Source organism: Selaginella moellendorffii, unplaced genomic scaffold, assembly GCF_000143415.4.
Source record: "Selaginella moellendorffii unplaced genomic scaffold, v1.0 SELMOscaffold_84, whole genome shotgun sequence".
Lineage (NCBI taxonomy): Eukaryota > Viridiplantae > Streptophyta > Lycopodiopsida > Selaginellales > Selaginellaceae > Selaginella > Selaginella moellendorffii.
The window spans coordinates 398,941-415,842 of NW_003314345.1; the positions used below are offsets into that span (position 1 = coordinate 398,941).

Here is a 16,902-nt window from a genome sequence, read left to right on the forward strand (position 1 = left end):
TATGAGAAGAACCGGCAATGAATCGAATCGATTGAAGCAGGAGCTCGCGTGCTTGATCAAGAGCTGTGGCGAATCCCGCGATTTGGATCGCGCGCGCCAGGCCCTCGCGGCAATCCGGTCGACCGCTCACAAGCACAATCGCTGCCTCGCCAATCTGGCCGTGGAGATGTTTGGCAAATGCGGCAGCGTGGACGATGCCCAGGCCACATTCGATAGCATCGCGGACCCAAACCTCTTCTCCTGGAACATCCTCACGAGAGCTTATGCCCTAAATGGGCATTTGGAGAAAGCTAAGGAGATCTTTGATCGAATGCCGTCGCGAGACGAGATAACTTGGACAGATCTAATCTCGGCGTTTGGAGATCATGGAGTGATCGAGCAAGCTAGAAATATCTTCGATCGAATGCCCAGATGGGACGTAGTAGCGGCGACGTGCTTTCTCACTGCAAATGCCCAAGCTGGGCATTTGGAGTGTTTGAAGTGTTTGTTTGATTCTTTGCCCGGCAGAGACATCGTGTCTTGGAACGCCACTCTCGCCGGCTATGGATCAAATGGCTGCGTCTCCGAATCGATGGAGCTCCTCGCGAGGATGCCGCAGCACAATGCCTTGTCGTGCACTGCCGCGATCGCGGCATGCGCCGAGAATCATCGCCTGGACGACGCTAGGGTTCTATTCGATCGAATGCCATTCGCGACGGCGCTGGCATCCACGATCCTCGTCTCGTCCTACGCGCAGGCCGGGCGGATCGACGATTCCAAGAGCGTCTTCGATCGATTGGAGGCCCGGACGGTGGTGTCGTGGAACGCGATCTTCAATGCCTACATCCACACGGGGCGATTCGCCGATGCCAAGAGGGCTTTCGATCGAATGCCAGCGCGGGACGCGATCTCCTGGAACGCGATGATCGCAGGCTACTCCCAGTATGGATTTCTCGAGGAATGCGTAGATCTCTTCCACGCGAGCCCCCATTCCAGTGTGGTTTCCTGGACGGCTGTGGTGGTCGCGTGTGCCGAGGGCGGGCAGCTCGATCGCGCAGAGCAGGCATTCCGATCGATGCCAGCGCGCGATATCGTCGCCTGGAATGCGATCGCGGCGGCGATGTTCGCTGGAGGGGACCTGGAGCGCGCGAGATCGGCAGTGGATCGGATGCCCGGGCACAACGTCTCGACCTGGAACGCGATCATCACGGGCTACGCTCTCGCCGGGGATCCCATCCAAGCCAAGGCGATCTTCGATGCGATGCGACGCCGGAATTCCTTCTCCTGGAGCGCTCTCCTCCAGTCATCCTCTCACGACCTCGATCTCTCTCGCGCGCTCTTCGATCGCATCCCAGTGAAAGATGCAGCGTCGTGGAACGCGATAATCTTCTCGCACGCACGGCTGGGGCATCTGGATCGAGCAAAGGCGCTGTTCGATTCAATGCCGGGGGAGGACTCCGTGATCGCGGCCTGGACTTCGATGATCACGGCGTACGCGCGAGCCGGGCGAGTGGATCTAGCAAAGGAGCTCTTCGATCGATCGAGGGTGCCAAGCCCAGTTCTTTGCAACGCGATGATCGCGGCATATGCCCAGAATGGGCATTACCGGGAGGTGTTCCAAGGGCTTGTGGAGATGAGCTTGCGAGGGATTAGGGCAGACACCATCACATTCGTCCTCCTCCTCATGGCGTGCAGCCATCGCGGCCTCGCAGACAAGAGCCGCGATTTCTTCGTGGCTATGGTGGCGGATCACGGCGTGGCGCCCTGCTCGGAGCACTACAACTGCGTCGTTGACGCGCTAGGGCGATCTGGGCGTGTTCTTGAGGCGGAGGATCTCGTCGCAGCGATGCCAATCTTGCCGCACAGCACTGCTTGCCGATCGCTCCTTGGCGCTTGCCGGATCCACGGCGAGATGGAAATGGGGCAGCGCGCGGCGCGCGGGGCGATTGGATTGGAGGAATCGTCCGGGGTTTCATCCGACTTCGTGCTCCTCTCAAATATCTATAGCGCTCTTCATTGGCAGTGAGGGTTTAGGGTTTTTGGGGATAGCGCTGGCAGTCGCGCTACGCCGGCTGTGTGATCTTGCACGGATGACATCGAGGAGGCCTATCGTCTCATTGTTCTCACGCTGGTAAGATTCTAGCCAAAGTTCTTAGTGTTCTTATTGTGTGCTTGGCAGACGCATCCGGAGAATAGGCCCAGTAAGAATGCGCACTTGGTTCCACCGTTTTGTGGATCGGACCTGGTGTTCAGCTCGAGGCAGTGGAGCAGCCATGTCGTTGGTAAGTGTAGCGCTTTGTTTCCAAATGGTTCTCTCATTTTACTCTTTGTTCTAGGACGAGTAAGTCACTGGATGGCGATGACGATATTGCTCGTCCCGATTCGGAGCTTGTGTTGAAGAAGGAGCTTAGCTGGGCTGCGCATCTCTCAGTACAGGTTTGTGTTTGTTTGTGGACTTGCCGTTCTTACCAGGCGTGTTTATTTCCAACTCCGAAGGTATTTGGCTGTGCAAACTATGCGAGGTGCGTCAATCAGGTTCTCCAAGGCCTGGGGAGCAGGATGGTTTTGGATCCTAAGAGGTTTGTTTCAGCTATGGCTCAGATTGCCATTGCAATTTGAGGAGGCAGAGCTGAAGATGCTACATATCTGGTAAACATTGGTTTTGTTCGTGTTTCTTCAATCTGTGATTGCTTCGGGAGAGTCAGTAAACCGGTTTGTGATTCAATGGGGAATGGTGGCATATGTTTTGTACCCTTTGCGAGTATCATAAGATTGTCTTTACAGTCCACTTGTACCCAACTGAGGAGTATGGGACTCTAAACTACATAAACTCGTAACCAGCGAGGCGTGCCGCTTGACATCACGTATGTTTCACTGTATATTCATTCATTATCCGCGGCAATCCTTTCAGAGCATCACTCGTTGGATTGGAGAACCGTTAAAAGGCCCGCTATCCTCCATTCAAGTGTAAGTGCATAACACAAAGTGGCGATTTCTAGTAGCCAGAGTCACCAGAGTCCGATTACAATGCTGTTTAATCGCTCAGTGCAGGTTTGCTGCCTGTGTTCCACAGTTGACCATTTAATACTTTCACAGGTCATTGAGTCATTTCATTCAGTTGGTGCGTTTGAGTATGCGGAAGTTTGCGTTTGAGTAAGCCACCACGAATTGAGGTAACTTTCTAGCTCCTAGAAACACTTTGATGAAGTGTCTCACAAGCTGTATGCTACTACGGATATTCCAAAATACCTTTTGGACATTGGGTATATCAGTCATGCACGGACTAGGGTTTCCGTAATAGTCTAAATGTCTCAAGCAGTGCTGTCGCTCCCAGAGCTCACGCCCGCCCATGAAGGAAGCCCCACCCGAGAAGATTTCAAGAGGGCAAGTGGGATCAAACTGCGCTGCAAGACTTGTGGCGAGCCCTCCAGTTTTCTTGATTTTAACAATCACAAGATCACGCAGCCGCGATATAATTGTAAGGCCTGCCGTTTTACTGTCCAGTTAAGGGACGAGAATCTCTTGAGGGAGCTTCGTTTGATCGATTAAGTAAACCTTATAGACAAGATACGATGTTCCATGGGTATCTGCCCTACCTATAAGTAAAGTATTGAAGCTATATAACATGAAATATCTTCTCGTTCTTGTTCTTTACCCAAAGGCACAAGAATGCAGCGCGTCTCGAGAGGCGATTTCATGGCGGAGCTGGAGCTCGTCTTGTTAAAGCTGTCCGCGATCGATCTGTGCCAGGCAAGGTGCGTGTGCCGCGAATGGCGACGAGCAATCGACGCTCCCAGCTTCCGGGAAGGGTACGCGCGCTCCCATGGCTGCATTCCTCACCTTTCCCTCAGGCTCGCCGAATCCCTCTTCGTCAAGCCAGTCGACAATTCCCCGCGCAGCGAGTGGCGCCTCTTCCAGACGCTCCCAGAGGCCATGACCATCGCCAGCACCGACGCGGGCTTGCTGTGCCTGGCCACAGTTTGGGGACTTGGATCGGCCCTCCTCCATCTACATGTGGCGCTACAGCGATATCAACTCCTCCCCAGTGACAGTTCCGTTGCCACCAGTGCCCATCAACTGCATGGTGGTGTACAGCCGCGACAGGGATCGATCGACGCCACAGTTTCGCGTGGCTATCTTCGACAGGCCCTCGCTTGCGTAGACATGGGCCGTACCATTCACAACAACGGCTTCTATCCGATGTTGCATCACGGTGTGGCAGTGATCCTTTGCACGGAGACGTGGAGGGTCTTGCGATACAACATGTGGGACGGTTCGTGGAGCATTGCGGATCTTGACACCACCGAGTTGGAGTTGGGATCCAGGTGGACGTTTGTGCTGTTGGATCCGGGCCGACTTTTCGTGCTGAGCGAGGACGACAATACGGAAGATTTGGAGGGACTGATCGTTGCGGAGATGCAGGGAGAGAATTGGCAGGTCGCGTCGTGCTGTGACGAGCTTGGCAATGTGGAAGTGCGCAAGAACTTGATATGCACCGATGGGAGCAACAGCATATGGCTGGTCGACTCGGACTGCTCACGCATCATGCACTTTGGAGTGGTTTCCAAGTGCTGGGCGGACCAGACACTTTTAAAGGACACAAGGAACTCGCATGGTTCTCCTGTTAAGTAAGTAAGTTGTTCTTTCTTTCTCCCCGTTTTTTGTATGAGGTTTTTTCTCCAGGAGTCGAAAACAGCGAAAGCGTTGAGCATACCTGCATTAGATGACGTGCATTCTCTTCTGGCAGCACTCTATGCGGGTATACAAGTTGAGCGAAATTTATCTTCTGCCGACCGTCTCCTCTTTGCTGCAAAAGTTTTCTGTGTGACCACCACTTTTTGTTCCATAAACCTAGCTTCGTTTGATCGTCTAGATCAACGTATAGTATCAATGTCTACTTTTTAAGCGGAAAAAAAGTATTATTTAAGCAAAACGGAAGTCAATTTCATTAATAAAATAAATTAAGCTTACCTTTTGCTTTATTTTTTTTTTTATATATTTACTAATTTTCTATCAATGTAGATGAACACTAAGTATGAAGTGAAAAATATGTTAAAAGTTTTATTTTGACTTGCATCTGATTTGATATGCTAATATGGTGCCTCTTGTAGACCAAAGGCTACTTTTAAAGAATGTCAACGTTAGTCACTACTAGAGATGCACATATTATGTTGTTTCATGGAGGCAGCCACACGGGAACTGCATTGCATTGGAATGGCTTGTAGCATGCAACAGGGACTTGCTTAATGAGAGCAGTTGACAATAGTTTTGGAATGTTGTGCAAGGATTGGATCATTGCAGTTTGTTGAGGCTGCAGGCTTACACAATAGGCACCAAGTTTCTCTCCATTGCAACATGCATTCACCTGCAGCACTTTGTGTAGAGTGGCAAGCAAGGATGCCAACCTTTAGCACATGTTTGAACAGATTGTGTTTGTCATGGTTCTACAACAGTGAAGAGGAGCTGTAGGATAAGCTTTTGGCTGCCATATGCCACTCTAATGAGTTTGCGCTCTTTATGGTATTGCAAAGCATGGCACTATTGCAGCACAATTTTTAGAACGTGTTCAGCGTGCATATAGGAATTTTTATACATATGTAAGTAACATATACATAGTTGTATGTAGTGCTCAAGAAACTTATGTATGTGTAAATGGTGGGTCAAAACATTTATTTTCTAACCCACAAACAAGTGGAACTTTACATACTTATTTTCCACATGTTCCAGAACAACAAATTCAGTCAGGAGTAGCCAAGCAATGGGATCAGCGAGCTGGTTTTGCCTTGTGTTTCTTCACCTGCAGAATTCAGAAAACCTCTATTACAGTGGTTTAAGGTCCATTTCTTTCCAATTAAAGGCAAACTTGAATAAAATATCCTTGAGGTGTTTGTCCTACACTTTGCAGACCATTTCGATTACCTCTACATGTCTTAGAAATAATAGTACAAAGAGTACCATTTGTTTGTTCCACTTGTCCATTATAACAAGGATAATATGGAGTAGATTTCCTGTGCTTCAAATATAAAGTTTAGTGAGTGCAGCTACCACTTCATTTAAGAAATAAGAACCTCTATCACTTACTAATTCCAAAGGACAACCAAACCTAGTAATAATTTACTTGTACAAAAACTCAGCAACTTTTATACCTGTAACTTCCTTCAACACTTTTCCCTCAGCCCACTTGGTCACATAGTCAGTACAAACTAGCACATACTTGCAATGAGTATGCTTGTTTGCTGGAAAAGGCCCAACAAAATCAACTCTCCATTTCTCAAATGGCAACATTGGCAAAAGTGGCTACAACGGCATTATATCTCCTCTTGATAGTTTCCCAATCCTTTGACATGGATCCTAACCTCTCACATACTTTGAAATACGATTGTAGCTCCTCACAAAAATGTCCTCCAAAAGGTGATTCATGACATGCAGAAATAACTTCAAGTACCTCATGAGCTAGCACATATCACTGCAACACTCCATCATTTCCCACATGGTATAGTTGCCCAGAAATCAAAGTGAAGTGCCGAGATTGAAGAAGTAACTGCTTCTTCTCTTTACTAGAGAAATCTAGAGAATATTTGCCACTCCATGGTACCACTTAAGTATTTCTTCGACCTAAAAAACCTCTACATCCACTTGCTCCTTGCTAACCACCTGAAAAAGATGAGCATCTGGAAGCTCATCATCCACTCTAGTAATTCCATCCATAGTAGAAGTTGGCAACCTTGAAGATGATCAAACATATTATGACTTCGTCCACTTCAACATAATCTTGAACTGAAATTCCTATAAAATCAGAAGCCACCTTATCACACTTTCTGTCCTGCACGGCTTCAAAAAAAGATATTTCAAGGCCTAATGATCCAAATAAAAAACAAACTCCTTTCTCAGTAGATAATGGCAATATTGAAACATAGTGAAAATCATTCCAACTCCTTCATGCTCTATTGCTAAATTATTCTTCTCTGCTATTGAGAGTTGTTGGCTATGAGGATGATCCCATCTATAAAATTGAGCCAATTGCCACTGCTAAAGCATCCATATGGACATGAAAATCTCAAGACCAGTCTAGCATCTTCAAAATTGGAGCTATGACTAGAGCTTGCTTCAACACCTCAAAAGCTTGTTGTGGGCAGTCTATCCAATTATACTTTACATCTTTGCACAAAAACTCTATTAGAAGCAAAGCTTTCTCTACATAACTATGTATAAACTTGCAATGATATTCTATATGACCCAAGATTCCTTGCAATTGCCTCACATCCACTGGAGCTGGTAATGCTTGTATCAACCTAGTCTTGCTAGGATCAATAACTAAGCCATCCTGTGAAACAATCCAACCCAGCAACACCCCATGTGTCACTCCAAAACTGCACTTAAATGGATTTAACAAGATCCTAAATTGCCTATACCTGTTAAAACATAACTTTTCCAAGTGTTGTAAAATATGCTAAAATCATCCAGAAATACCTCCATAAAATCCTACATATCTAGCTAAAAAGTTACTCTTTGAAATGTTGCTAAAGCATTGCACAGGCCAAAAGGCATAACTCTATATGCATAACACCCTGACTCTGTCACAAAAGTGGTCTTCAGTTGATCCTTCTTTGCTATTTGCACTTGACTATAACCATTGTCCAAAAAAGAATAGAGCTCATGCCCTACCACTAAATCCAACACTATATCAGTAAATGGCAATGAAAAACCATCCTTAATTATTGCATTGTTCAACTTTCTGTAATCTACACAAACCCTAAGTTGTCCATTCATCTTCTTAACCACAAGAATAGGAGAAAGACACTCACTAATTTCCACCTCTAAAATAAATCCTACTTGCAACATCTCCTCTTGCACTACTCTTGAATAGTGTGGATTGGTCCTGTAAGGCATCTGACAAATAGGAACAGCTCTAGGTATCAAAGGAATTCAATGGACAACCAGCACAAGATCAATGCCTTGCATATCTTTATATTTCCATGCAAAAACATTTATATACTAGCATACAAATTACTTTCTTAGCTCTCCTTCCAACTCTCCTCCTATCTTCACTAGTTGAGACTCCACAGTTTCAAGGTCTAAATCCACTAACTTTGGAGACTTGATAAACCTATTGGCCTTCCCTACTTGTATAGCTGGTTTGTCACAAATTTTCTATGGTTTTTTTTGCCAAAAAATGGTTTGGATACTCAAGCAACTTCTCCTCATCTGTTGGCTTTGAAAACTCAAACTTAACTATGCTACAATCTACATCACCTCTCCACATCCAATGCTTTAGATGAGATCACCATAAGTTGGCAAGGAAGAATATTGTACCCAAGCTGCTTCCTCATTTTCCTCGCTAAAACTTCAGCTATTTGAAATACTATCCTCAACCTCATCACTTCCAAAAGTAATATCACTACTATCATCCTCATCATCAAGTTATTTATCCTTAGGTTGAGCTGATTTTGGAACTCCTGCACAAACACTCACTCAGACTAGCTGTATAGCTCCTCTGCCAGCAATAGATGCTTGAAGTTGTCCCTACCAAGTTGGTAGCCTTGCTTGCTCAAAATGTGAAGCCAAAGTTATAGTTGCATTCAGATCCGCTGGTTTGTGACACCGTACATAAAAAGAAGCATTCTCAAGTAAGCCTTGCCAAAAATATCTCACTTCATCGGAGTTGGTCCTTTTCTGATAACAACCTTTGGAACCTCATTGCATACCTCTGTATAGATTCTCCTGGCTATAAGGTGATTGTGTTGACCTCATTACTTACTCTTTAATGAAATCCTACAGGTCTGAAAGCATTTAAAAATTCTTACTTCAAGGCATCCTAGTCTGCAAAAGCTACTTATGCCACTGCCACAACATACCACTCAGCTGTGACATCTTTCAATGTTGCTGGAAAAAATCTTTGGTGCAAAGTTTGCTCACTATTTGCTATATTCACATTCTCAAAAGTCGTCACATGATCATCCAGGTCACTAGACATTATGTAGCTGGGATACTTTATCTGACTCTAAATGGACCATCATTTATAGCCTACTGTCAATAAAGGTAATGCCAAGGACTAGTTGCTTGAACCCCACCTAAGCCACAGTGCAAGAAAACATACAAACAAAACAAAATGAGACCATACAATTAACATAGGCAATGCAAAACACATTATAAGTGATTTGAAAACATACTAACATAGATCTTAATCCTTAGCTTGGACACTAGCTAAATGGAAAATGAAAATTTCACCTCACCAGGTGTAGAATATACAAATGAGACGAGGCTCCAGGGAGACTACCATAGCAAGCATGATCTGGCCCCAACTCAAGTTCGGGCCTATAAATGAAAAACATTTCTAGCAAAGACCAGCATTAGTTGTAATAGAAAAGGGAACAAAATGAAACATACATGTAACAAAGCTGAAATAAAAAAAAAGTTAGAGAAAATACCTCTTCAAATGTGTGGCATTAATTGGATTTGGAAACTTATAACCTAATATAGACCAATCTGTGGTAATTGAAATTTTTCTGGATAAGTAACTGCATCATCCAGCCTCCAAACCAAGTTCCCCAGAACAAAAGTCTCTCCTCACTACTTAGTATGTGCTAGTGTTGTGCAAAGTTGATGAATTTGAATGCATAGCATAGCTTGATCTAGTCTTCATCCAGACAAAGGAGTTGATCTGCTCGATGTTGAGTGGAAGTTAAGCATCACTGGATAAAGGATCTACTTCTTCTACAGATACCTGATATGCTGGTAATTGCAGCTGAATGGGGAGCACTGCTTCAAGCCCGTAAACCAGCTTGAATAGTGTGAAACCACTAGGAAACTTCTTTATTGTCCTGTAAGCCCAGAGAGCATGTGGCAGATAAGTGTTGTCAATAAAGATTGGCCAAGACTCTGAGGTATTATCAATCAGATCCAATTGAAGTAACTCTAAATGAGCTGCTATGCCATCTACTTGTACTTGAAGAATATCTACGAGAGAGATATTATCTAAGGGAGTAATGTTTTCTTCTTCCAGAATTGAGTCTTGAACCAACATCCAAAGGCCTTGTTTTGCTAGTGCATCTGCCACTGCATTAGACTCTCTAGGTACAACGACAATATCCCATCAATCCAACTCAATGAGGAATGACATCAGCTCCTTGTGCAAACGTTGTAAGCAGTGACTGAGGACTTTATATGTGCCAGTACTTGTCAGCCAACAGTTGAGAATCTGATCTAAGGCTCAGCTAATGAACTAGATATTGTAAGGCTCTCCAAACCACCAACAACATTGCCTGATACTCCACTTCATTGGAGGAGGATGTAGAAACCACCATTGATATGGAGAAGAGTGTGCCTCCAGTGGGAGATATGAGGACAGCACCAATACCACCATGATCTAATAATTGAGAAAATGCTCCATCAGAAAATACTCTATACTAGTGACTCATCTATATCTGCAACACTAGAAACAGTTGTATTAGTGTAACTTGTAACCATACATGAGCTGAGAGTGTCATTAGAAGTAATACAACTACTAGAAATGTCTACTATACTCAAAACTAGTAAGTTGGCTCTATATCTCACCTTCTCACCCATCATCCATCCTTGAAGTACTGTATCTTTTGACTCATGTGTCTCATCAACCAGCAAAACTGACACCATTGCTGAGTTGAAAGTATCCTTATCAATTGGAACTATGTCTGATGCTTGCAATTGACCTTCCTATTATATAAGGTGGTGGTTACATTTCCCGCTGAAATGTGCATCAAACCTTGATCCTAGAATGTATGAGAAAAATCTCTATCTGGCCACTCTCATCCCAAGAGCAGTGAATATGACTGAACCAAATCTGCCCAGCCATCCTGTGCAAAATCCACTACTAAAATATCAAGTTGAACCTTCACTCCATCCATATCATTCATTCCAGCTTTAATCAATCCAGCAGGTTTGACCTGATGTTGAGCAAACATCTTAAGGATTGAGTGTTGCAATAGATTGGCAACTGTTGGCAGATGTGTGTTGGCATAATATTTGTTCCTGAGCTAGAGTCCATGATTGCTTTAGGCACACATTTGCCATTGATCAATGGATTGCAGTAGAAAACCCCTGGATCAACTGGACATGAGTGATCCACCACATGAATTCCTGTTTGATGCAGATTACACATCAGATTCTCAATCATCTACAGGGCTACTCCAGACAAAGAAAGCTGGTCCAAAAGGCATGGAGCAATGTGAAGAAGTTGTGCTATGGTGATTGCCGGCCTTAGTAGCTGTAAATCCTCAAGTAAGGAGTATGGTGGCACGAGCAAATGGGCAAGATCAATAGCAAATGAAGTTGGTAGTGGTTGCAAGGAGTGTAGTGTTTGTGCAAATTTCTTTTTTTCAACTGTATATACGGTTGTATTTTCACACTTGAGGTTGCTTTTGTGAGTACTGACGTATTTCTAAGCTAGAAAAAGGTGAAAGAAAGTGACGGATTTCAGAAGTGAGAATTTGAAGAAGTTGTTTTCTATGAAGTTGAAGATCTGATCAAGGAAAGTTCTTTAGTGGTGAAATCAAGTCAATCAGAGTTGTGGATGAAGAGTTATTAGCTGGAAAAGTCTCAGCCGTTGATTGGTGTTTAAGTTTTTGGTAGTTTGAAAATTAGGTATAGCCATTCAGTTATTTTACAGTTTTTGTTTTCTCTCTTGGGTTCTTGAGTTCTTTCTGCTCGAAGATGGTGAGACCTCCCATAGGCCGTTGAGATCCCATCACCGTGATCATAGAGGAGTTAGTGCAGGCTCAGCACACTCAATATGAGTGATTTGTAGTTACTGTTGAAATACAAGCCCTAGGGGAGTCTTTCCCGTCTTTCTTAGTTGTCATGTATTTTTCCTGACACTTTTCTACCTGAGAGGAACTGATGTTTGGGTCCAAAGTAGCTAGTCCTAAAACCTGAGCTGTGACTTGACAAGTTGGCAAGCATTCTTGAAAAGGTTCTCTAGTAGCTGCCCATTGAGATCTTGTAGCCATAAGAATGTTTATGGATGCTTCTTTTGGTTCTTGAAATAATCCACCAAAGAGATCTACTCATCTTCTAATATATGACCCTTGACCAATTTCACTAGAAGTAGAGGATTGTTGTTTAAATCCTAAATAGGGTGCTATGGTTGGATCCAAAGCATCTGGTTGCTGCAATGGATCTTTCTCTCCTTGTTGATATTTACCCAAGCCCATGCCTAATATCCATCCTTGTTTTTGCAACAGTTGATATCCTTTGTTATCTTTAGATATTCTTGCTCTCCACGTTGGATCAGGCTCTACCAAACAGATAGAGTTCTCCACCTATACATGGTTGACCCTGGAAGATGGCAAACTTCTGGCAATTGTAGCTGTATGTGGCAGCATTATTGTGTGATCTGGTAGTGGCCTTGGAGCATACACTTGGGTTGGCAAAGGAGGAGGAAGTGCAAAGGGCATTGGAGGTGTAGGAAGTCGATGTTGTTGCTGCAATTGGAATGCTTGCTGCTTGATGAAGAATCAATCCTCAATATAACCTGGCTTACTACAATAGAAACAAGCAACTGACAATTGATAAAAAGCTGGTGCAACTAGTGCTTCCCAAGCTGGTTGAGCAAATGAAGGCCATTGAGCTGGAGTGGACCACTGAGGGGCGCATACCCTAGAGGTGCTGCATTGTAATATTCTTAGGGAAAGCCATGCCCACAACTATGTGGACAATAAAAACTCCCAGTTTGGTAAACTGGAGCAAATGCAAGCAATGTCAACCCTTTGGAGTGTAGCTAGGCATCATTGCTGGAGTCTCCAAAGGTGTAGCACTGACAATATTGCCAAGAACAGAATCTTGTCCTAGTTGTGTAGCTGCCAACTTTGTAAGGAACTTCTAACTATCAATGATCATCGTTAAGACCATAGTTATCATTTTTGTAATATCCTACATGCAGGATTCTAGGGAGATTGACATATCTCATTGGATGTTAAAAGTGGATGTAGAGGAAGTGGATTCTATCTCAATGAGATACTTGCATTCTTGTGTCTTTGCTTCCATTATTGCTGCTTCAACTGTTATTAGTTTCTTGCGGTGCATGTTCCTAGTCAAGTCAAGATGTAGAGCATCATTATATGCCCGGACCACCTCAAGCTTTTGGCATCGACTCCTTTGTCATTACACTTCTGGATATAAACTTAGAAGTGTTGATTGAATTGCTACAAGGATTCATGCAACTGCTGACGAAGGAGGTCTAATTCTGCCATGACACTATCTTTGCTTTCCAAGGTCTCAAACTGTGTCAAGAACAACTTTGTGAGGGTGTTAAAGTTTGCTGCTTGCTGTTGCAACACATTCAACTACCATAGTAATGCTTGCCCTGAGAGAGACAATCAGAAATAAGCTGCTTGTGCCTTGTCTAGGATTGCCATTGCTGCAAGGAATGATTTGATGCTCTCCATATATAGCTAAGGATCTTCTTCAACATCTCCTTTGAATTTGGGTAGGATAGCAACTGTGTGAGCATCAAGAACATTTTATCATCTCCTAGCTAGTGTAGGTATAGCACATATCTTCTTCTTTGTTAGCGGCAACTTACAAATTTCTTGGAATTCTTCTCTGGAGATTTGAATCCCAGATCACATTTCTGTTGCCAGCATAGAAAATCACTCCCTCCCCATCAACGTCCCAGGGTAGTTCATGAAGATCTTGATTGCATGCACCTAGAACCCGATCCTAAAACTTTTCAATCCATCTTAAGATTGCTGATCTATAATAGTACTTTCTATTTTCTATTAGCTGATCCTGGAAGGATCCCAAAACTATCCTATTTTTTTCATACCTTTCTTACAAGAGTTTTATGTCCCAAATGTAGCAGAAAAGACCACCCAGGTAACAGCCTCAAGATCCAAAGGCCATTCACATCCCTATCTGGTGTGCTAAAGATGAGAAGCTATTTCATTTCCTTGCTTCGAAAAGGGGTATAAAAGTAGTGACCCCACTCTCTCTCCTCTCCTTTATATCAGCATACATGCCCATCCATACATTTATATAGTACTAACATGCCACGGCGTCATCTCTAACTGTTAGCTGCTGGGAATATCTTGAATATTCTTTGAATCCTCCTTTTCTTCCACGGAAACACTCAAAACTTCAAAAATCTTGGGAAACCTATGAAAAGAGAAAACCATAACCACAATTGATCATTGGCACCATAACATACATAAAATCTACTTTACAGTAACCATAAAAAATTCTTTGCTTACACCTTCCATAGGGATTTCCGCAGCCACTCGCATGAGTATTACAAATGTATCTTGAGTAACTGATTAACTAACATATGGCCCAACCACATATGAGAACCCAGGCTCATTGGCCCCAACATCCACAATGCCACAGGATACGCTACCAGGCACACCCTCACAAAATACAGGACAAGCATGCACTTGCTGCCTGTTGAACTTCACCCCGCGAGAGAAGCAGTACTGCCCACTATGCAAAACAGATGTAGAGACTGTGTCCCATGTCGTCTATGACTGCCCAGCATACAGACAACACGAGATTCACCCCTCGTTCTTGTTTCTTCTCTTAACCTTCTGCTTACCTTTTTCTGTCTTCGCACCAGGTTCGTGCCAAACTTCACGCTGCTGGTTTCGAAGACGTCAATGCCTCGGACAGAAAGGTGGACGAAAAGGTACTCGGACACACATATTTTTGACATTTAAGCTCAAATGGCACACTAAAACTATCTCTTGGTGTTGGGCGCTATGCAGCACAACAACAGAACGAAAGCAGCCTGTATTCAAGATTTCAAGTTCTAACATTCATCTCTTGTCTACTGGGATAGAAGATTGGCTTGAGTGCCAGGAAGGCGCTTGACCATGTCCGCAGCAAAGGCCAGCACAGTTGCATCACGATCAAAGGATTGGATACATGCGGCTGTGGAGTTTTGGAGTGAAGCAGAAAAGTTCTGTAAGTTTATGTGAGTCAGTCTCTTCCAAGTTGACCATTGTTGCCTGGAGGGTCTGCGTAGATTCTCCTTGTGAACTGGGCCACTTTGATGAAGTATCTCACAAGCTGTACGCTATTACTTGCAATGTTTTTTGTTTTTTCAATAATTACAGAAATGCTATTTACTAACATTTGTCGTCAGTTCGCTTTATTTAGGTAAATACCTTTTGGACGTTGGGTTTATCAGTCATGCAAGGACTAGGGTCTCCGTAATAGTCTAGATGTGTGAAGCAGTGCTGTCGCTCCGGGAGCTCATGCCCGCCCATGAAGGAAGCCCCACCCGAGAAGATTTCAAGAGGGCAAGTTGGATCAAACTGCGCTGCAAGACTTGTGGCGAGCCCTCCAGTTTTCTTTATTTTAACAATCACAAGATCACGCAGCCGCGATACAATTGTAAGGCCTGCCGTTTTACCGTCCAGTTAAGGGACGAGAATCTCTTGAGGGAGCTTCGTTTGATCGATTAAGTAAACCTTATAGACAAGATACGTATCTGCCCTAAAGTAAAGTATATATCTTCTCGTTCTTGTTCTTTACCCAAAGGCACAAGAATGCAGCGCGTCTCGAGAGGCGATTTCATGGCGGAGCTGGAGCTCGTCTTGTTGAAGCTGTCCGCGATCGATCTGTGCCAGGCGAGGTGCGTGTGCCGCGAATGGCGACGAGCAATCGACGCTCCCAGCTTCCGGGAAGGGTACGCGCGCTCCCATGGCTGCATTCCTCACCTTTCCCTCAGGCTCGCCGAATCCCTCTTCGTCAAGCCAGTCGACAAGTCCCCGCGCAGCGAGTGGCGCCTCTTCCAGACGCTCCCAGAGGGCATGACCATCGCCAGCACCGACGCGGGCTTGCTGTGCCTGGCCACGTTTGGGGACTTGGATCGGCCCTCCTCCATCTACGTGTGGCGCTACAGCGATATCAACTCCTCCCCGGTGAGAGTTCCGTTGCCACCAGTGCCCATCGACTGGAGTCGCATGGTGGTGTACAGCCGCGACAGGGATCGATCGACGCCACAGTTTCGCGTGGCTATCTTCGACAGGCCCTCGCTTGCGTTCTACGTTTACGACTCAGCCCTCAGCCAGTGGTCCGTGCATGGGGACTTGTACCCGTCGGGCCGGAGGGGCGACCCAGACATGGGCTGTACCATTCACAACAACGGCTTCTATCCGATGTTGCATCACGGTGTGGCGGTGATGCTTTGCACGGAGACGTGGAGGGTCTTGCGATACAACATGTGGGACGGTTCGTGGAGCATTGCGGATCTTGACACCACCGAGTTGGAGTTGGGATCCAGGTGGGCGTTTGTGCTGTTGGATCCGGGCCGACTTTTCGTGCTGAGCGAGGACGACAACACGGAAGATTTGGAGGGACTGATCGTCGCGGAGATGCAGGGAGAGAAGTGGCAGGTCGCGTCGTGCTGTGACGAGCTTGGCGATGTGGAACTGTGCGGGGACTTGATATGCACCGATGGGAGCAACAGCATATGGCTGGTCGACTCGGACTGCTCACGCATCATGCACTTTGGAGTGGTTTCCAAGTGCTGGTCGGAGGTGGAGACACCAGACACTTTTCAAGGACACAAGGAACTCGCGTGGTTCTCCTGTTAAGTAAGTTGTTTCTTTCTTTCTCCCGTTTTTTGTATAAGGTTTTGTCTCCAGGAGCCGAAAACAGCGAAAGCGTTGAGCATACCTGCATTAGATGACGTGCATTCTCTTCTGGCAGCGCTCTTATGCGGGTATACAAGTTGAGCGAAATTTATGTTCTGCCGACCGTCTCCTCTTGGCTGCAAAAGTTTTCTGTGTGACCACCACTTTTTGTTCCAGCTTCGTTTGATCGTCTAGATCGACGTATAGTATCAATGTCTACTTTTTAAGCGGGTCCATGATTGGAAAAAAAGTATTATTTAAGCAAAACGGAAGTCAATTCCATTAATAAAATAAATAGAGCTTACCTTTTACTTTA

The 16,902-nt window shown here is 45.0% G+C and overlaps 2 protein-coding genes across 2 annotated transcripts; both read left to right on the plus strand.

Moving 5' to 3' along the window:
* Window position 1: 1 nt before the first annotated feature.
* On the plus strand, window positions 2-3,096 carry LOC9651858 (pentatricopeptide repeat-containing protein At4g02750). Its single transcript, XM_024661674.1, has 6 exons — window positions 2-2,110; window positions 2,159-2,261; window positions 2,316-2,415; window positions 2,476-2,843; window positions 2,891-2,946; window positions 3,026-3,096. Exon 1 carries the CDS (start codon window positions 2-4, stop codon window positions 2,003-2,005), a length of 2,004 nt encoding a protein of 667 aa, XP_024517442.1. The 3' UTR covers window positions 2,006-2,110; window positions 2,159-2,261; window positions 2,316-2,415; window positions 2,476-2,843; window positions 2,891-2,946; window positions 3,026-3,096.
* Window positions 3,097-15,478: 12,382 nt separating this feature from the next.
* LOC112341469 lies at window positions 15,479-16,902 on the plus strand. The gene is made up of 2 exons (XM_024661601.1): window positions 15,479-16,547; window positions 16,599-16,902. Exon 1 carries the CDS (start codon window positions 15,498-15,500, stop codon window positions 16,545-16,547), a length of 1,050 nt encoding a protein of 349 aa, XP_024517369.1. The 5' UTR covers window positions 15,479-15,497; the 3' UTR covers window positions 16,599-16,902.